The sequence below is a fragment of the Macaca thibetana genome, chromosome 7 (genome assembly GCF_024542745.1).
Source record: "Macaca thibetana thibetana isolate TM-01 chromosome 7, ASM2454274v1, whole genome shotgun sequence".
Lineage (NCBI taxonomy): Eukaryota > Metazoa > Chordata > Mammalia > Primates > Cercopithecidae > Macaca > Macaca thibetana.
The window spans coordinates 144,010,567-144,031,543 of NC_065584.1; the positions used below are offsets into that span (position 1 = coordinate 144,010,567).

The 20,977-nt window shown below is 40.1% G+C and overlaps 1 protein-coding gene across 3 annotated transcripts; it reads right to left on the reverse strand.

The window, feature by feature from the left end:
* Window positions 1-1,914: 1,914 nt before the first annotated feature.
* Window positions 1,915-20,069, reverse strand: GTF2A2 (general transcription factor IIA subunit 2). Of its 3 annotated transcripts, XM_050797291.1 has the most exons (6): window positions 19,660-19,922; window positions 19,348-19,569; window positions 14,717-14,837; window positions 13,337-13,441; window positions 4,670-4,796; window positions 1,915-2,200 (listed from the first exon to the last, which is right to left on the reverse strand). In XM_050797291.1, the coding sequence occupies exons 3-6, from the start codon at window positions 14,786-14,788 to the stop codon at window positions 2,175-2,177; spliced, it is 330 nt and encodes a 109-aa protein (XP_050653248.1). In that variant the 5' UTR covers window positions 14,789-14,837; window positions 19,348-19,569; window positions 19,660-19,922; the 3' UTR covers window positions 1,915-2,174. The 3 variants fall into 3 exon arrangements, with proteins under 3 accessions (XP_050653248.1, XP_050653247.1, XP_050653249.1); XM_050797290.1 differs by lacking the exons at window positions 19,348-19,569; window positions 19,660-19,922 and adding an exon at window positions 19,941-20,069; XM_050797292.1 differs by lacking the exon at window positions 19,348-19,569 and having other exon boundaries at window positions 19,660-20,069.
* Window positions 20,070-20,977: the final 908 nt, after the last annotated feature.

Here is a 20,977-nt window from a genome sequence, read left to right on the forward strand (position 1 = left end):
CTGAGCAAAGCTCTAGATACAGAGCACTTCATAGTACAGAGCTATGTTTCAAGTCTGGGCTGGGTGCGGTGGCTTATGCCTGTAATCCCAGCACTTTGGGAGGCTGAGGCGTGTGGATTACCTGAGCTCAGTTCTAGACCAGCCTGGGCAACACGGTGAAACCCCGTCTCTACTAAAATAAATTAGTCAGGCATGGCGGCATGTGGCTGTAATCCCAGCTACTCAAGAGGCTAAGACAGGATAATCTCTTGAACCTAGGAGGTGGAGGTTGCAGTGAGCCAACATCGTGCCACTGCACTCCAGCCCAGGTGACAGAATGAGACTCCATCTCAAAAAAAAAAAAAAAAAAAAAAAAGGGAAAAGTCTGGATTGAACTCCATATTCTACTCCAATAGCAGTTTTCTAGTCTGTGTGTCTGGCATATTTGGGTTTAGTAAGCATTTGTGAGAATACTATTCAAAGGTTAGCTGTAATACAAAATAAACGTATCTGAATGATTATCCTGCCCTCCTCTGGGAGAAACATGTATTACTGTCTCTGTTCTCAAAAAGGTTTATATTCTGTCCTTTATTGTTTTTTCATGACTTTTTGAGACAGAGTCTCACTGTCACCCAGGCTGAAGGGCAGTGGCATGATCTTGGCTCACTGCAACATTCGTCTCCCTGGCTCAAGTGTTGATGCTCCCACCTCAGCCTCCCAAGTAGCTGGAACCACAGGCATGCACCATCACGCCTGGCTTTTTTTTTTTTTTCTTGTAATTTTTAGTAGAGAGGGATCTCATCATATTGGTCAGGCTGGTCTTGAACTGCTGAGCTCAAGCAATCCACCTGCCTTGGCCCCCCAATGTGCTGGGATTACAGGCGTGAGCCACCGTGCCCAGCCTTTTCACGTATTTAAATCACTCATTTGTAAGAGGTCAGAAAGGAAGAAATACGGATTACACTCAAGATACAACTGGGTTTAAGTTTTGGAGGATGGGTAGGATTTTGATGCTGACAGGAAAGGCATGAAAATTGGAGGAAATAGCAGAAGCAAACATTAAAAAATCATAGGTCTCGTTGGTTTCTTTCTCAAGCTTAACTGGAGCAGACTATGTAATGGGTAGTAGTGGAGGTCAGGAAGGGAGCCTGGAAATACATGCATAGAATGAGTTGGAGGATGAAACAATTTTATTTTCGTTGTAAAGACAGTCTATGTTGATCAGGCTGGTCTCATCCTCCAGCCTCGGCCGCCCAAAGTACTGGGATTACTCACAGGTGTGAGACACCAGTACCTAGCCAAAAAGTTTTAACATGAGAGTCAAGGCCTACAGTGGCATGCTAACAACTGCAGGGGCATCCAGGTAACAGCAAAAATCTTTTACTCCAATTGGGTCAATCCAGTCAACCACGTAAGAAACTCCTCACCTAGGGTCAATATGCTGCTACTGTATTTCTGCAAGCACAATCCACTGACATAAAGGCTAATGTATCATGTACATGATAAAATGTATGAAATTTGGAGCAATATGGTGAGTTGAAATAATTTACCCACCATGTGGTGGTGGGACTATTTTGTTGTTTTTTTTCCCCCCTTCCTCATGTTACCTGGTCTAAGAAGGAAAGTTTTTTGGTTTTGTTTTTGTTATGATTGTCTAACTTTTCCTAATCAAGTTGTACTTGGGTTTTTTATACCAATGATTAACTTTGGTTTTGTATTTTAAAAAGCAAGGGATTTTCTTAATAAAATTCCATCCAGAGTTTGGTTTTGCCCCTGCTGATGCTTTCATCAGGTAAAGTTGCAACTGACAAAACTAACATGACTTTATTGAAATTAAGCATTCTGAAAGAGCATCACCTTCCTTGCAAAGGAAATGAGAAAACGCATTATCTAATATCTTCATATTGCTACCTTAATAGTGTCACCAGTTACTACTCAGAGTTTTAAAATGAGTTTATTAAAGAAGGTTCTTAGGAAGGCAACAACTTTTGTCATTAAAAAAAGTCTTTTTTTTCATGCTGTATAATAAAGGTGATGTAAGAGGCTACAGAGTTATAAGTTTCTACTGGAATTCTCTGGTATAGCACAGTGTAGTCATTTCTGCAATTCTAGAATAAATAAAAAGTCTCTTCTATGCTTGTCTTCAAAAGCAATGAGTAACAGAAGATGGCATAAAAAAGCCATATTTTTTCTATTCATTCTGTAGTATTGGAGCCAGTATCTAGGAAACAAAAGAGAAAGTAAATTCAATTTAATTTTAAAATTAACTATTTTAAGACTATCAAAAATGTAGAACACAGGACTAATAGTGGTGGTGGCTTGAGGGGTGGGGAAGAACAGAGGGCAGCGTTAAAGAGGGAAGCTGACAATTGAAATATCTTGAGAACTTCTTTTAAGCAGATATAAAGTTGCTTAGCTCCTCATATTCATACTAGAGTAAAACCAAGTTGAACTACATTTGGTTCATATAATTGTTATATAACACTTTTTTTCTTTTACACAGAGTCACACTGTGTTGCCCAGGCTGGAGTGCAGTGGTGTGATCTCAGCTCACTGCAGTCTCCACCTCTCAGGTTCAAGCAATTGTCCTGCCTCAGCCTCCCGAGCAGCTGGGATTACAGGCGGATGCCACCACGCCTGGCTAATTTTTGTATTTTTAGTAGAGATGGAGTTTCACCATGTTGGCCAGGCTGGTCTCGAACTCCTGGCCTCAAGTGATCTGCCCGACTTGGCCTCCCAAAGTGCTGGGATTACAGGCGTGAGCCACCGCGCCTGGCCTACTGTCCCAAACCTCTAACACTGCATTCTTTTCTGCAGATATAAAGTAAATGGAATACAATTTAAGCTTTCTTTGAGTCAACAATCTTCTCACTGAAGATCAATTACTACACTGTGAAGCGAGAGAAAATCCTTAAAAACTACTGCAATAAACAAGGCCGATCTGCTGCTACTCATCCACTGAAGTTTGGAAAACAATCTTGTACAGTAAAGAGCAACACACACTAAGGACTACCAGATGGGAGCTCCTATCAGTAAAATACATACCTTTACATGGATTCTTTTGATATTATACATCAATATTTATTTTGTTCAGAGGCTTTATTTACTGACTTTTTGGTTCTCCGGTATGGTTCAAATGACTGAAACTGACACTACTACTAATCTACATCGGTTCTGTCCAATACAGTAACCACTGGCTAGCCATATGTGGCTAATTTCAAATATAGAAATGTTATGATTCAGGAAACAGCACCACCTTCACAGGACTTTTAAAAAGACCCAAATATAACACTGTTCCTTGCTGTAATGACAAAGATGTATCTGATGACTATAATAAAAAGTTACTATGCCCAAAGTTCTTAGAATGATTATTCCTAGGTAACCTTCTGAACTATAACAAGTCACGAACAGTAACGTTGCTAGGTTCAGAGACTTTGTGATATCTGGAAGAGACTATTTCTTTAAAAAGGGCTGAAGGTGTAATTTTTATGTAGCCACTAAAAATCAGGCTTAAGTGCAGGGGCTCAGGTGTGTAATCCCAGCACTTTGGGAGGCTGAGGTGGGAAGGTCGCCTGAGGCCAGGAGTTTGAGACCAGCCTGGGCAATACAGCGAGACTCTGTCTTTAAAAAAAAAAAGAAAAAAAAATGGCTTAAGGGTAGTAAACTCAGTGAAAAATATATTTACAAATGTCTTCATATACATACATTTTTGCAAAAAAACAATAGGCTATATAATATTCAATAGGGTAGTTATAACACCATCAGGTAGTGTTGTAGAGAATTTCTTCTATGTGCTTTTTTGTATTCTCTACATTTCTTCAGTGATTAGCCATTTCTTTGGAAGTGCAAAATACATAAAACAAATCCAACTCAAACAGGGAAATGGAGGGTATTACTTTCTACATTTCTTTTGCTTTTCAAAACTCCCTCTCAAAGAGCAGCAGTCTTTTCTATTCACTTTCTAGACTAGCTGCTCTTAAACACAAATGGTTCAGATTATGAAGTATATTTAAAATATACTTAGCAAAAAGGAAATAACCATGAAACAGAAATTAGAGGTTTAAACACAAATGGTTCAGATTATAAAGTATATTTAAAATATACTTAGCAAAAAGGAAATAACTAATCATGAAACAGAAATTAGAGGTGTACAGCTTTTGAAACATTTAAGGACCTGAAGAAGTTCCTAGGTATGGTGTGAAAAGTTCACTTGCACATGTCATATTTAACAGATTAGATGAATATTTACCATCATGACTCCAAAGTTATTATGGTTAATTAAAATCCTGTTTAAAATAACTCTTTAAATCTACGGGTATCCAGCAACATAGAAACCACAGGATTGTCAAAATTCTTAAAGGTGTCTGAAAAGCCTGATAAACACTTAAAATTTGTAACGGAAATAGGGAAGAAATACTTATTAATTTGCTTATTTTTTTCCCGACACAAATCCAATCTGTGTAAGTAGTCTATGTGTCATTTGAAATGTATCCACCTAAAGTCAGTAAGAGCCCTGTTTGAGATACATAATTCAGAATTTAGCTGAGATAGAAGCCTGGGCTGTATCTTGGAATTGATCACTAGGCCATTTTCCCCCTCAGGCTTTCCATATGGATGCAGATCTTCTAAAGGCTCATAAAAACAAGGTTTCAAGTAGATTTGCTTTTACAGAAATAAGGCAAGCACTTACTTTTACCATCACAGGCTACAATTTTCACTTTATCCACTTTAATAAGTTCTGTCACCTCTCTGAATTCAACATCATTCAATACAAAAGTCCACACATTATCGCAGAATCTGTACGTATTTAGAGAGCCCTTTAAAACAAAACATTTAGAAATACCATGAAACGTTTTTTCCCCTCACATTTTTCTCCAAAGCAATTTAAGAGATCTTGGCTACCAAGAACATAATTGTTAATAAGTTTAATGCTTAAGATTTTCCTTAACTTTAATCCCAGCTACTTAAAACAAACAAACAAAAAGCCAGACAAATTTGCTAAGGGAAGAGTTCAAAAATATTTTAGTTGGCACTCTATTTTCAGTCTCCATTGCAAATTACTTACCTGAAATATAAAGAAAAAATAAAAACTTGCATTTGGATTTCTACTGCCCTCATGTGGCTAAATTATGAAAGTTCATTCAAATTATTATGGAAATATTTGTTAAAAGTTACATATTTTATTATGTATGTTAATTCTCCAAATGTACAAAAGCAGGGACTTCCTAGAAACACTAAATTTTAATCCTGTGACTTGCCTCAGATGCATTACTGCATTAGTCACTACGTCTACAACATTCATTGTCCTGAGAAACTTATAATTTATTCATACGTATTAAAAATTTTTTTGAGACGGAATCTCGCTCTGTTGCCACGCTGGAGTACAGTGGCGTGATCTTGGCTTACTGCAACCTCCGCCGCCCGGGTTCAAGAGATTCTCCTGCTTCAGCCTCCTGAGTAGCTGGCACTACAGGCACCCGAAACCACACCTAGCTAATTTTTGTATTTTTAGTAGAGACGGGTTTTCACCATGTTGGCCAGGATGGTCTCAAACTCTGACCTCAGGTGATACACCCACCTCAGCCTCCCAAAGTGCTGGGATTACAGGCGTGAGCCACCACGTCTGGCCTATGTAATTTTTTTTTTTTTTTTTTGAAACCGAGTCTTACTCTGTTGCCCAGGTTGCAGTGCAGTGGTGCGATCTTGGATCACTGCAACCTCCACCTCCCAAGTTCAAGCTATTCTCCTGCCTCAGCCTCCTGAGTAGCTGGGATTGCAGATGTACGCCACCACGCCTAGCTAACTTTTGTATTTTTAGTAGAGACAGGGTTTCACCACGCTGGCCAGGCTGGTCTCAAACTCCTGACCCCAGATGATCTGCCCGCCTTGGCCTCCCAAAGTGCCGAGATTATAGGTGTGAGTCACTGCACCAGCCTATTTTAATATTTTTTAAAAATAGAGACAGGGTCTTGCTATGTTGGCCGGGCTAGTCAAACTTCTGGCCTCAAGCAATCCTCCCACCTTGGCCTCCCAAAGTGCTGGGATTACAGGTGTGAGCCACCATGCCCACGACACATTCTTCTAATTATGTTTTATGTTTTGTTTTTGTTTTTTTAAAATAGGAATATATACTTGAGCATCAAAAGGAAATTTTTACTTTTTTTTTTTTTTGGAGATGGGAGTTTCATTCTGTGGCCCAGGCTGGAGTGCAGGGGTGCAATCTCAGCTCACTGCAACCTCTGCTTCCTGGGTTCAAGTGATTCTCCTGTCTCAGCCTCCAGAGTAGCTGGGACTACAGGCGTAGGCCACCACACCTGGCTACTTCTTGTATTTTTAGTAGAGATGGGGCTTCACCATGTTGTCCAGGCTGATCTCAAACTCTTGACCTTAGGTAATCTGCCCACCTTGGCCTCCCAAAGTGTTGGAATTACAGGCGTGAGCCACAATGCCCAGCCTATTTTTATTTTTTGGGATGGAGTCTCAGTCTGTTGCCCAGGTTGGAGTGCAGTGGCGTGATTCTGGCTCACTGCAACCTCTGTCTCCCGGGTTCAAGCGATTCTCCTGCTTCAGCCTCCCAAGTAGCTGGGATTACAGGCATCTGCCACCACGTCAGACTAATTTTTGTATTTTTAGTAGAGACAGGGTTTTGCCATGTTGCCCAGGCTGGTCTTAAACTTCTGATCTCAGGTGATCTGCCCACCTCGGCCTCCCAAAGTGCTGGGATTAAATGTGTGAGCCACCACACCCAGCTGGAAATTTTTAAAAAGAATGTGATGAAAGTCATGCATGGACACTAGCAGAATACAATTAAAACCTGAGATATACACATGCACACATATAGTCACACAGGAAATTTAGTATGCAACACTTAAAATGCCTAAAATCTTCAACTCAGAAACAAACCACCAAGCACAAAAATGCTCCCTGCAATATCATTATAATAGCAAAAATTGGATTCAATCTAAATAGTCTATCAAGTGAGAATGATTAAGGAAACTGATGGCTATGAATGAATGAATGTAATAAATGAATAATTACTGTGTGCTAGACTATGCTGGCCTCTGAGGATACAATGGTAAGCACAGGTCCCTGCCACTGGTGAGCTGAGTTTAGCAGGGAGATCATTAAAACAAGTAAATACATAGTATAACAGTGCTATGAAAGAGTAAGTGAGTGGGTACTGTGAGTAGAGCAAAGGCACTCAAGGGTATGGAGGACACAAGGCAGACAGCTGCTCTCAAAAAGTGAAGTTTAAGTTGAGTACTAAAGAATAAGAGTCAATGGAGAGGAGGGATAATGGAAAGGAAGACAAACACTTGGAATGGGGTGGTCAATTCCAGAAAACAGATCAGGAGGTCCTAAGATAAAGGAGAACCTTGGAAAACCTTTGCCCCATCCTAATGGTACTGGGAGGTCAGTGAAAGATTTTAAGCAGAAGAGTCTGATCAGATTTGCAGTTTTGGTAATGACATAAAGAATGGATTAGACAGGAGTATGACTAAAGGAAGTAAGACCAGCTATGAAGCTGATGTCTGTTAGCTGCGTGAATCAGAGAGGTGAAAGTGGCTTTACTACAGTAATAAAGGGATCAATAGAAATGGAGAGACTTTAAAAGGTAGGACTTGTAGGAATGGACAACTATAAATATGGTGGGGTTGGGGAACAGAGAAATCCACGGTAACTCCCAAGTCTCTGGCTTGAATGTCAATGCATTCACAGAAAAAGCTGGTTTGGGAGTAAAGTTAAATTTGGAACTTGTTGAATTTCAGGTATATCTAAGTCATGATGTCCAATAAGTAGTTGGAGTATAGCAGAAAGCATGAGAACATGATATTCACTTTAACCAAAGCCAGAGGGTTGGATGAGACCAAGGATAGTGGGGGCACTCTATAACCCTAAGAAATACCAACAATTAAATGATAAGCAGAGACAGAACTACAAAGGAGTCTGAGAGTAAAAGGCCAGGGAATAGGAGAAAAGCTCACACAGTATGGTTTCAAGGGAAATAGGGGTTTTTTAAAAAGAATAATCAATAGCATTACAAATGATGCATTAGATTTAGCAAAAATAACTTGGGAACAGCAATTTCAGTGGAGTGATAAATACATGGAAAATCACCCATGATTAAGGGAAAAAGACACAAAATTGTAAACCTATAAAATATATCTGAAAATTAGATCTGCTAGTTTGCTACAGTCTGAGCCTCTGGAAAGCTAAACAGCTAGATGCCAAACTCAATGTTCATTTCCAGCATTCTGAATGTGTGTGTAATCCACGATCTTAAGTGTGTGTATATTACTGGCCAGGTGTGGTGGCTCACACCTGTAATCCCAGCACTTTGGGAGGCTGAGGTAGGAGAGTCACTGAGGTGAGGAGTTCAAGACCAGCCTGGTCAACATGGTGAAACCCCTACATAAATATAAAAATAAGGCAAGTATGATGGTGGGTGCCTGTAATCCCAGCTACTTGGGAGGTTGAGGTTGGAGAATCGCTTGAACCTGGGAGGCGGGTGTCACAGTGAGGTGAGATCACGCCATTGCACTCCACCTTGAGTGACAGAGTAAGACTCCATCTTAAAAAAGAAAAAAAAAAAAGAAGTGCGTATATTACTTTCTTTTTTTGAGACCGAGTCTTGCTGTGTTGCCCAGGCTGGAGTGCAGTGGTGCGATCTCGGCTTACTGCAACCTCCACCACCTGGGTTCAAGTGATTCTCCTGCCTTGGCCTCCGAATAGCTGGGACTACAGGCATGTACCACCACCACACCCAGCTAATTTTTGTATTTTTAGTAGACACGGGGTTTCACCATGTTGGTCAGGCTGGTCTTGAACTCCTGACCTCAGGTGGTCTGCCTGCCTTGGCCTTCCAAAGTGCTGGGATTACAGGCATGAACCACTGTGCCTTGCCTTACTTTCTCTTTTACAAAATGTGTAGTCTTTTATCCCTCGCCACCCTCCTACCCTTTCCCCAAAGTTCGTTCGCAAAGTCTTATCATTCTTATTATGCCTTTGTGTCCTCATAGCTTAGCTTGCAGTAAATTACTTTCATTTGATAATGTTATGTAAATAATTTAAAGCAAGTCATTGGGATTTATGAGCCAGTATGTGAGTATTCACTTTCAAATATAAATAAAGCATTTTAGATGTAGACTGGAGTGAAAAATCTTACATATCATATGCTGAAATTCCATTAGTTGCAGTGTAAGTTTATATACTTCATTTATTTTACTGCAAAAATAAAATGCTACAAATCTTGACTGAAAGATATTAAAGTTATTAAATGCCTTCCAATTGTAGATGAAAATTAAGTTGACAATATCAAAGAGCACATTAGCTAGGTAACTTTTGAGCCAACAAATGTTTTTAAAAAGTTAAATGTAAGAGATTAATCTTTTTAGAATAATTTGAACTAGAATCTCTAACATGAAATAAGCTTTAAATCTTTTTAGAATAATTTGAACTAGAATCTCTAACATGAAATAAGCTTTTCTGTATACAATTTTTTTTTTTTTTTTTTTTTTTTTTTTTTTTTTTTTTTTGAGACGGAGTCTCGCTCTGTCGCCCAGGCTGGAGTGCAGTGGCGCGATCTCAGCTCACTGCAAGCTCCGCCTCCCGGGTTCCCGCCATTCTCCTGCCTCAGCCTCCCGAGTAGCTGGGACTACAGGCGCTGCCACCACGCCCGGCTAGTTTTTTGTATTTTTAGTAGAGACGGGGTTTCACCGTGTTAGCCAGGATGGTCTCGATCTCCTGACCTCGTGATCCGCCCGTCTCGGCCTCCCAAAGTGCTGGGATTACAGGCGTGAGCCACCGCGCCCGGCCTTCTGTATACAATTTTTAGTTATTTAAATATCTTGCTTTTTTACTCTCTTCATTTGAAAGTCAGAATCCATTCAGTATCTCTAGTATAAAAACTACGTTTATATATGTATATAGTATATATACACATATAGTCTATAATAATTACAAACATTATATAATATATACATGTCTTTCAGTTTATATGTGCATATATTATATAATTATATTATATAATTTATATGTGTTTATACATATATACATACATATAGTTTTTTTTTTTTTGAGGCAGGGTCTAGCTGTGTCACCCAGGCTGAAAGGAAATGGCATGATCATGGCTCACTGCAGCCACAACCTCCTGGGCTCAAGCCACCCTATCACCTCAGCCTCCCAAGTAGCTAGGACTATGGGCACACACCATCACACCCAGCTACTTTATTTGTTTGTTCGTAGGGACACGGTTTCACTGTATTTCGCAGACTGGTCTTGAACTGCCCTCAAGTGATCCTCCCGCTTTGGCCTCCCAACCCGCTGGGATTACAGGCTTGAGCTGCCTGATAATTATAATTTTCAAAGTGAAATTTTGAATTCTTTAAATTCAAAAAGTTCCTTCTATAAGTAGATATTTGGCTTTGGTCAAATATTACTTTTAACACTTAATCATTTGGCCAAATTGTATCTTCAATGCACTTTTAATAAATACATTTTTGGTTTTACATGTATCCACAACTGGGCAACAAGTTTTTGGGGGTTTTTTTTTTTTTGAGATGCAGTCTCATTCTGTCGCCCAGGCTAGAGTGCAGTGGTTTGATATTGGCTCACTGCAACCTCCGCCTCCTGGATTCAAGCGATTCTCCTGCCTCAGCCTTCCAAGTAGCTGGGACTACACGCGTGCACCACCACGTCTGGCTCATTTTAATAGAGACGAGGCTTCACTGTGTTGGCCAGGCTGGTCTCAAATTCCTGACCTCAAGTGATCTGCTCGCCTCAGCCTCCCAAAGTGCTGGGGTTACAGGGCATGAGCCACCATGCCCAGCCTAAAAGAACACCTTAAAAGTTATATAATAAATGTTTGTTATAGAAACATCAAAAAACAGTGAAAAGCAAACCTTCAGTTTTGTTAGAAGGGCTGTTTTTCTTGATCACTAAATCTTATTTTTTGGGGGTATGGCATTCAATCTTTCAATGCTTGTTTAATTACTGTCAACACTATAAAGTTTACATCTTTTAAACTTTAAATTTTAAACTTTTAAATTTTAAACACTATAAACATCTTTTAATGCTTGTTTAATTACTGTCAACACTATAAAGTTTAAGTAACCATTACTTTTATCTATGGGAATATGTTCTCCCAAAAACATACAATGGCTCCTTAAAAGCCTACTTATGGCTGTGTGGGGTGGCTCACACCTGTAATTCCACCACTTTGAGAGGCCGAGGCGGGCGGATCATGAGGTCAGGAGTTCGAGACCAGCCTGGCCAACATGGTGAAACCCCATCTCTACTAAAAATACAAAAACTAGCCGGGCGTTGTGGCACGCGCCTATAATCCCAGCTATTCAGGTGGCTGAGGCAGAAGAATCGCTTGAACCCAGGAGGCAGAGGTTGCAGTGAGCCGAGATTGCACCACTGCATTCCAGCCTGGGTAACAGAACAAGACTTCGTCTCAAAAAAAAAAGAAAACAAAATAAAAGCCTAGTTATACATACTACTTCAATCTGAATTTTCTCCCTAAAAATTAATTCAGTTCAAGCTCCATGGTACATATATTTAGATTTTTTAACTAATAAATTAAAACATATAAATGATTAAAAGCTTAGCTCTCATACTTAAGAGGATTTTCTCCTATAATACTCTACTAAATAATTTCACTTATATGGAACCCATAAAAGGATTTAAAACAAAAACAATTTAACATTCTATATAGAACTATTCTATTTTTGTAAAGGATGCTTCTCACTGCTAGGTCAGCAAATTGTAAACGAAAAATATATACTTAAATTTGACCTAGCAAAATGGCTCGGAAAATTAGATATTTCTAACTATTATCTCTTTTGTCTCAGCCATATGCTACACTAAGCTAAACAGAATGTCATTTGCAAACATTCTGGACTTAAAATTGATCAAGTTGGCTATAACCCAGGAGTAGGGTGATAAAAGCCTGAGCTAGAATAGCAGCAGCAGGAAAATAAAACGAAAGAATGGAAAAGTTCTGATCAAGGCTGAGAGCAATTATATATATAGCTTTTGGAAAACAGACAAAACTTACAAAACAATGTGCAAGATAAATGTAAATGTCAAATTACTTTAACTGTAGCTAAAGAAATCCAAACTAGAAACCTACAATAATACACCTAGAAGATGACTAGTTAGGCGTTGTGAACTACATTGCCTCTGATAAGTAGTCCACCAAATTTCTTACTAGAGTAAAATTTATGTATTAACATAGATCATCTGGGCAGACTTCTGCATATGGGTATATTAAAAAAACACAAACTAATTTTGGCAGAATCATTACTGTTAAAAATTCATGGATCCACTGGTCAAATTATATAGTCTTGAAGGCATATTTTACTCCAGATAATTTTTTGGCACATGAAACTGATACATGAGACTTATTTAAGTCAAATGGGGTTTTGTCTATCTTGTTCATCTCTGAGTATCTAGAACATGCCTGGTATGTTATCTTTTCATCTCTGTGTATCTAGAGCATGCCTGGTATGTTAATAGACACTCAAACTGTTTATTGAATGTTTAAGTACCAAATAAAGTAGGCAGATGTTAATTAATGATCAAATTTTGGTTGTTAACCATATTTTAACCTTCTTTTGACCATATTTATATAGGTTATGCCTTATAATACAATATAAGCATAGTTAGATAAGTAATAACCAAACATCATCATATACTATATGAGTCCATCAATACCATAATGTGGTAAAATTCTTTCTGTTGCACCATGACTCTTTCAATGGGCCCTTAATCTGAAGTTATCAGGAAATTGAGAGAGATAATTTTATCCAGCTTTGGATTACTACTATTCAAAGTATAAGTGACTCAAGTGAGACCAAGCTACCAGAATGGACTGTTATCTATCACTAGAGATCAGGTTTTTTATCAGCCAAGTTACCTAAGAGTAGGAGGGAGGCAACATGAAGTTTCTAGAAATAACTCTACTTCCCTGGAATGGGGAAAGGCCAGAGTTTGAAAACCATAACAGCACCTTGGGGATTACTCTGCCACTTACCTTTAATCCTGCAGATAATATTTCAGGTGTTTGGAATCTCAGTAACTCTTCAGGGAAGGTAGCCAAACATACAAAGGCTGATTTATGAAACAATGAAATAAAAATCTAAAAACATCTCTGTATCTCACATTAAGTGGACCAACTTAGTGTAATATATAGTTGATTGAAAAGTATAATTTAGTTATTATAAAACAAGTTCCAAAAACTGATTAAAGCCACCTCTTCCTATGATTAACAAATATGTAGGGGTCCTAAAAAAAACCCCACTGTTTTACCAACCATTGGTATAGGCTTCTAGATTCAGGAAAATATCCTTACCCTGAAATTGACTCTGTTCCTGACCCTCTGAGCCAATGCTGAATTTATAGCCTTATCAAACTGAAGTAGAACTTGAAGGGCAAGTTGGGGGGTGATCTGTTGAGACTGAGAAAAGGTAAAGGTCATAAATCCGCTTAGGGAAGAACATTAAAGACAAAGTAAATAAAAATATACAAATTATCATCTAAAATTTAACTGAGGTTAACCAAAGCCTCTAAACTAGAATTCCTTTATCTCCTTTGCCATAACTGATGAAGCAGCAAAGCTTGAAGATATCTTTTGTACTATCTCGACACAAACAATCTTGAAAAGAAAACACGCAGTGATGTTACAAAGCCAGAACAAAACTTTGTCTTTTTTTTTTTTTTTTCCTTTTTTGTGAGACGGAGTTTTGCTCTTGATGCCCAGGCTAGAGTGCAGTGGCGTGATCTCGGCTCACCACAACCTCTGCCTCCCGGGTTCGAGCGATTCTCCTGCCTCAGTCTCCCAAGTAGCTGGGATTACAGGTGTGCGCCACCACACCTGGCTAATTTTGTATTTTTAGTAGAGACAGGGTTTCTCCACATTGGTCAGTCTGGTCTCTAACTCTCGACCTCAGGTAATCCACTTGACTTGGGCTCCCTAAGTGCTAGGATTACAGGCGTGACCCACTGTGCCCAGTCAGAAATACTTAATATGTTTTTATTTGGGAGAATTATATAGAAGGGTTAATTTTCTCAAAATTGAAATATAAATTCAGACTTGTAAATCTCAGAAGACTTTATTAAACTGGATAAAATTACCTTAAAGCTAAAAAGAATTATGACTGTCTTCCCTAAATTTGAGAAGGGGGAAACCAACAATCTCAATTTTTATGTAGAACAAAAATTTCTGAAGATTCAACTTTATTTATTTAGAGGCAGGGTCTTGCTCTGTCACCAAGGCTGGAGTGCAGTGGTACCATCATAGTGCACTTAAGCCTCAAACTCTTGGGTTCAAGAGTTTACTCAGCCTCCTGAGTAACTGGGACTATAGGCATGCGCAACCACACCAAACTAATTTTTTTATTTTTTGTGGGGATGGGTGGTGGCTATGTTGCCTAAGCTGCTCTCAAACTTCTGGCCTCAAGCGATGCTTCCACCTTGTCCTCCTAAAGTGCTGGGATTAGAGGTGTGAAACACTGCACATACCCAGATTTAGTTATATTTAATGATACCATTCAATCATATTTTGTGTCCTGTTGTCAGGACAGTGTAATAAACAAGAATTTGAGGTTATTTGACTTGCTGGGTCAAACAGTCCAAGATATTTTACCTCATATCTCTTTGCTTAAGTGATATGACAAGAATTACTGTAAACCCATCTAGATAAAAGTGTTTGATTTTTAATTCAGTCTCCCACCTGTATGAGCTCATCTAGGCTCTCCTGAAGACTGTTTCCCAAAGTGGTATTTCTGTATAACTGATATGCCATGGCTTAGGAGGAAGAATTTGCTTTTCTTATTCAAGCTTGCATTGATGTCCTAAAAATTTAATATAAAATTGTTAAAAAAGATCATACTGTAACATCATAAATTATGTATATAATATCATCTACTTCAAATATTCTAATATAGAACTAGGAGAATGCTTAGAGGTTGCAAATTACTATATAATCATTTTAGAATTACAAGGAATAGCTACAAATGATTTTCCAGTTTTCCCTGTGATTTTGACATAGGCATTCATACTCCTTTATGCAGTATAGATGTTATATTTATTAAAAAGTCTTTTCCATTTCCTTCAAATATCTGCCTTCTGACTTAGTCTAGAATTTTCCATGTACTATCCTTTCTACCTGCTGTCAAGTCACTGGTAAAATCTGCAGCTCATATTTGCATGTCTGCCCCTTTATTTTCCTGTTCTCTCTAAATTCAGTATCCACAGAGTGCCTACCAAGAGGATGGCACTGTGACAGGTTCCAGGGAGAAGATGATGATTAAAGACACACTCCCAAATCCTAAAAATTTATACGCTAAAGAATGTAACATACATACAAAAAGATTCAATTCAGTATAAGAACTGTGATAAAGATACAAAGCATACCATAGAGGCTGCCTGTAGACTGAGCTGGCTCAGAAAAGCTTCCAGGTTCCTTAAGCTAGACTTTAGCCAAGCAGAGGAGGGAAGTCATTCCAGAGGCTGACAGAATAGAATAAGTAAAGCCATGGAAGGATGAAATGTTTGTAGGGAAAAACATAAACTGTTCTACATTATCAGGGCATAAGTATGAACAGGGAGTGGCAGGAGATGAAGCTGAAAGAGACAGCATAGATGGAATTGTTTGGCAGGATAGGAGCAAAGAGTGGGGAGCCACTGAAGCATTCTAGTCAGGAAAGGTCAAACAGCTGGGCTTGAGTGCGAGATTTAGAAACAGATGAGGGATGGGGGCTTGAAAAGGGTGGCAGCAGTACAGAGTAAATAAACATTTACTGAGCTTCCACTACACGTCAGGTGTAAGATCTTGACCTCATGGCATTTACAGTCTGGAGATGGATGGGGGAAAATATATTTGAGAAGCAATCATCAGGTAAAACAGCAAAAATAATGGGCAGCCATCAGTCCTTACATTTCATACCTTGCTAGCATTGGATACAACAGATAATTTCTGCCTTCTTGAAACATATCTTTGGCTTTGAGACACTACTCTCATTTCTCTCATGTCACTGGATACCATTGTATTTCTTATTTTCTTTTGCTGGTTCCTCCTCAGCTCCCTGACTTCTAACTGTTGAACTGCCCTAAGTTTTCTTGGGTCCTCTATACTCCACATACTTTACTCCCTTAGTTACCTCATCCACACTTACGGCTTTAAATACTATGTACTATCTGGGGATGACTCCCAAATTTGTATCTCCAGCCTTCAATTCTTCCTTTGTACCCATATATAAAACTGCCTGCTTGACATTGGATAAAAGTATCAAGTAGGTAGCTCAAATTCAATTTGTCAAAAACCATGTTCCTGATGCTACTCTTGCAAATATGCTCTGTCCTCAGTCTTACCTCAATAAATAGTAAATCTAGTCTTTCTGTAACAGCTCAAAAACCTTAGAGTCAAGAGTAACTTCTTTCTTTCTTACTTGGCATCCATCAGCCAACCTTTCAGCTCTTCCTTCTAACTACAGCCAGAATCTGACAGCTTCTACCATCTTCAATGCTATTACTCTAAGTCACCATCATCTGTCACCAAAGTTAATGTGATAACTCATGGTCTCCTTATTTCCACTCTTGCCTATCCCAACCCCACCCTCATAGCAGCCACACTAAGACTTTAAAACATAAGGCAAATCACATCACTGGTCTATTCAAAACCACCAATGGCAGCATCCCATCTCACTGAAAACCAGAGTCCCTGGTTTGGAAGGCCTATGTGATTTGGGCCCCCCAATACCTACTTCCCTATCTTCACCCACTCACCCTCCCACTCTGCTGTGGTCATAATGGTTCCCTGCTGTTCTTTGACATGAGAAGCATGATCCTGCTTGAAGGCCTTTGTGGTGGTGGTTCTTTCTCCTGACACTATTCTTCCCAGACACCTGCATAGTTCACTCCCTCATTTGATTCAGATCTCTGGGTCAAACATTACCTCATCAGAAAGGCCTTCTATAATCAACCTATAAGAAATAATTACCTCCCTTCTTCCTCACACTGCTTTATTTTCATTCATACCCATAACTGAAGCTGACATATATACGCTTATTATGTCTCCATCTACTAAAATAGATGACCCAGTGAAGACAGGGACTTTTGTTCAGTTACATATTTACCAACTAGAACAACATATGTAGTATGCATTATTTGTTGAGAGAATTATTTGGTAGTATGTCAGAGTGCTAATATATTAGAAATATCTGAGTACGACACAAAGTATTCCACTTTACTGAGGAAACTGAAGCAGTAACTTCCAAACTCACAGACACATCCAGCTACCTACCAATAGCTATACAGGTTGAGTATTCCTTATCTGAAATGCTGGGGACCTGAAGTGTTTTGGATTTTAGAATATCTGCAGCGTATATACTTATGGGTTGAGTACCCCAAATTCAAGCTCTGGAATGCTCCAAGAGCATTTCCTTTCAGTGTCATGTCGGTGCTCAAAATTTTGGATTTTGGAGCATTTTGGATTTGGGAAGCCCAACCTGTACCCATATACTCTGCCTTCCTGTCACTATAGTTGAACTTTATACCTATATTTCTCTAAATCCAATCCTTCTACCTTTGTATTAGGCATTGTCTTCTAGTTCACTCAAGGATATTGTTCTGACAATTCAGTTGTTACTTCTCTCCCTCACCTTCAAATTTTCCCTCTCTGTGGATCATTTCCATTAGCAAACAAACAGGTGGCTACTTCTTCTACCTTAAAAAGTAAAACAAAACAAAAAGCCCTGAACCCACATCCCCTGCCAGCTACACCCTATTTCTCAGTTCCCCTTTGCAGCAAAATCCCTTAGTTTTGTCTGTATTCACTGTCTCCCAATTCCTTTTTTCCCATCTTCTCTTAAGCTCATTTTTGCCTGTAGCACTCTAAGGAAACAGGTTGGGGAAGGTCATCAATGGCACTGCTAAAGCTAGTTCTCTAGCCTCCATCAGAATATTGGACACACCTGAGTACTCCCTCCTCTTTCGTAAAGGATCTTAGCTTGGTTTATGGGACACTGCCCTTTTTGGATTGTCCTAACTCACAAGTTCATCCTTCTCAATATTGTTTGCTGGTTGATCCCATTTTCCCTAAACTCTTAATATCACAGGACACAGTCCTTGGTCCTCTGCTGCTTTCTGTCTACACCCATTCCTTATACTGATAACATTTATTCTCATGGTTTAAATACCACCGTTGATCATCCCCAAATTCATACAGCATAGAACTTCTTACTCCTGGATCTAGCTGCCTACTCAACATCTCTACTTGTTACCTTTTGCATCGTGGCTTAAATAACTTCATACTTCTACAAGCTTGGACAAACCTTTGAAGTCATCCTCCACTTCCTCTATCTCACTCACCATATCTAATTCCTAGCAAATCCTGTAAGGCCTACCTTCAAAATGCAATCAGAATCCAGCCATTTCTCACCATCTCCACGGTTTATCACCCTGGCCTGGGCCACTCTCGTCGTCACCTGGATTACTGCAAAAATCTCCTAAATGATTTCCCTGCTTCTACACTCACCCCTACACTCTAATCACAACTCACAGCCGCCAGGGTGATCTTCTAAAACTTCAGTTAGAACACACCTCTCCTCTATTCAAAATCTCCCATGGCTTCTATCAGCCTTTACAATGATCCGGCTACCCATGATCTCTGACTTTATCTTCTTGTCCCTCCACCCCCAAAACTCTTGCTCATCCCTCTCCAGATACACTGGCTTCCTTGCTATTCCTCAAACATGACAGGCCTAAAAGCCTTTGTATAGGTTTTCCTATCTGCCTGAACGCTCTTCCTGGTATTTACTTAGCTAATTTTCTTAATTCCTTCAAGTCTTTGCTCAAATAACACCTACTAAATGAGGCTTAAACTAACCACCATCCTCTTTAAACTACCAGTTCCCACCTCCACTCTGGAACTTTCCCGTACTCCTTTATCTTTCTTTTTTTTTGATGGCACCATCACCTTCTAACACCATTATATATTTATTTTACATTTATTTTCTGCATCCACTAATAAAATGTAAGCTCCATGAGGGCAAAGCTTTTTCTTTTGTTCATTTAAGTAAACTAGGCGTCTAGAACAGTACCTGGCACACAATGGGAGCCAAAAAACAAAAACAAAAAAATCTGTTCAATAAACGAAGGCACAGAGCAGTAAGTATAATGTGTGTGTGGGAGGGGAGAGGGGGTTAAAAAGGGCAAGAAGTCCCAACAGAGGGATAAAAACTTTGCAAAGTAGGAATACAGAATCGTGCATCGCGTCCCATTTGACAAATTTAAGAGTTTATCTAGAAAACAGCTATGCGTTATTTAAACGTTTGTTAAAACTACTGATTTCAGTGTCCTTACATTCTTTAAAAATTCCTTGCGAAGTGTTCTAATCTTTTAGACGTGGTATCAGCCACAGAAATTTATTGTTCCCTTCTTGTTTTGCAGTTCAGAAAATTTTAAGTCTCCAAATTGGGAAGTAATTCGTCCTAGCATTTTTTGATTAAACCACCCAGTTTAAAATTCGTTCCTTTTGTCGGAGTTCGCACGAAGAAAGTTGGAAGGCAGACTTCAAACAACAAGCTATAAAGCACAGGAAGGAGACATTTAAAAAATGCTCTCCGAAATTCGGCAAAACCCACAGGGCGCTACTGGATGCTTTAAGACATTCACCTGGCTGAAAACACGGTGGTGGGCTGAGGACCTCTCCCAGGTGGGTTCTGTGGGCGCCCCGTGGACGACGAGCTTCCCGCGCGGGACGCGACCTTCCCCGCCGCCTCGCCGCCCTTCTCCGGTGCCGGCCGCGGGGCCTTGCCGGCAACGGTCGGTAACGGGCCGATCCCAGGAGCGAACGGCCCTCAGAGACTACCCGACCAACGAACCAAGACTCCGAAGGGGCGGCAGGAAGCGCGGCCCTGCTTCCCTCCCTAACCCTGCCCTCCCTAACCCACTACCTGTGGGGAAGGCGCTTCCCGCCGCGGAGCGGAAAGAAGCCGCCACGAGCCTGGCAGGAGGTTCCTACTTCCCCGACCACCTCTCCAGCCGCCGCAGAAACCGCAGAACTGGGTGGCCGACCCGGAAGTGCTAGCGGAACCTGGAAGTGACACCCGCCAGGGGGCCGGGAGCCCCGCCCAGCCCTGCTCTCGCCCGCCACTCAAGCCTTGTCAGGGAAGGGCGTGGAGATGGAAGGAGGGGCGTTGGGCTGGAGCTTCAAGCCTTAAACTGGTGGACAGGCGCACTGCTCGAGTAATTCACCAGGTTTACTAAATCGTTCCTAAGGGACTTATAATTTTTAGAGACTAATCTTCTCCACCGTTAGATGCACAATTTAAGAAATGTAGGGCATTCATATTTCATGCCGGAAGTGTGTTCAGGGTAACACTGTTGAAGACCTCGCAGACGAATTCTGGAAAGATTATAGCAGGGGCCGGGCGCGGTGGCGCACGCCTGTAATCCCAGCACTTTGGGAGGCTGAGGCGGGTGGATTACCCGGAGGTCAGGAGAGTTCGCGACCAGCCTAACATGGTGAAACACCCCCCTCTACTAAATACAAAAAAATTATCCGGGCGTGGTGGCGCATGCCTGTAATCCGAGCTACTTGGGAGGCTGAGACAGGAGAATCGCTTGTACCTGGGAAGTGGAGGTTGCAATCAGCTGAGATCGCGCCACTGCACTCCAGGGAAACGAGAGCGAAACTCCGTCTCAAAAAAAAAAAAAAAAAAAAAAAAATTATAGCAGGGCATCTTCTTTACCCCTCGAAACAGGGCTGCAATCCATTTAGTCAGGCAAAGCTTTTAGTCTGTGACTGGTTCATAAATAATTTGGGAGAAGTTATATTTAACATTTGCATCTAATATGCAAGAGAAATACTTCAATATGAATTTCGAGTTTGCAAAATCACAAATTAGGTGTCAGTGTGCATGGTACACTGGCTTAAATGCAGCAGTAATGTGTAGAGCAGTTTATCCTACAAAATAGCTGAATGGTGATT

What these genes read in the sequence shown, in the direction of transcription:
- GTF2A2 (XM_050797290.1), bottom strand. Translation starts at nt 14,788, where the DNA reads ATGGCATATCAGTTATACAGAAATACCACTTTGGGAAACAGTCTTCAG. An exon ending in GGAACAGAGTCAATTTCAGG is followed by an intron (nt 4,797 to 13,336) that starts GTAAGGATATTT and finishes TTTGTTTTAAAG; the next exon opens with GGCTCTCTAAATACGTACAG. An exon ending in TGTAGCCTGTGATGGTAAAA is followed by an intron (nt 2,201 to 4,669) that starts GTAAGTGCTTGC and finishes TTTGTTTCCTAG; the next exon opens with ATACTGGCTCCAATACTACA.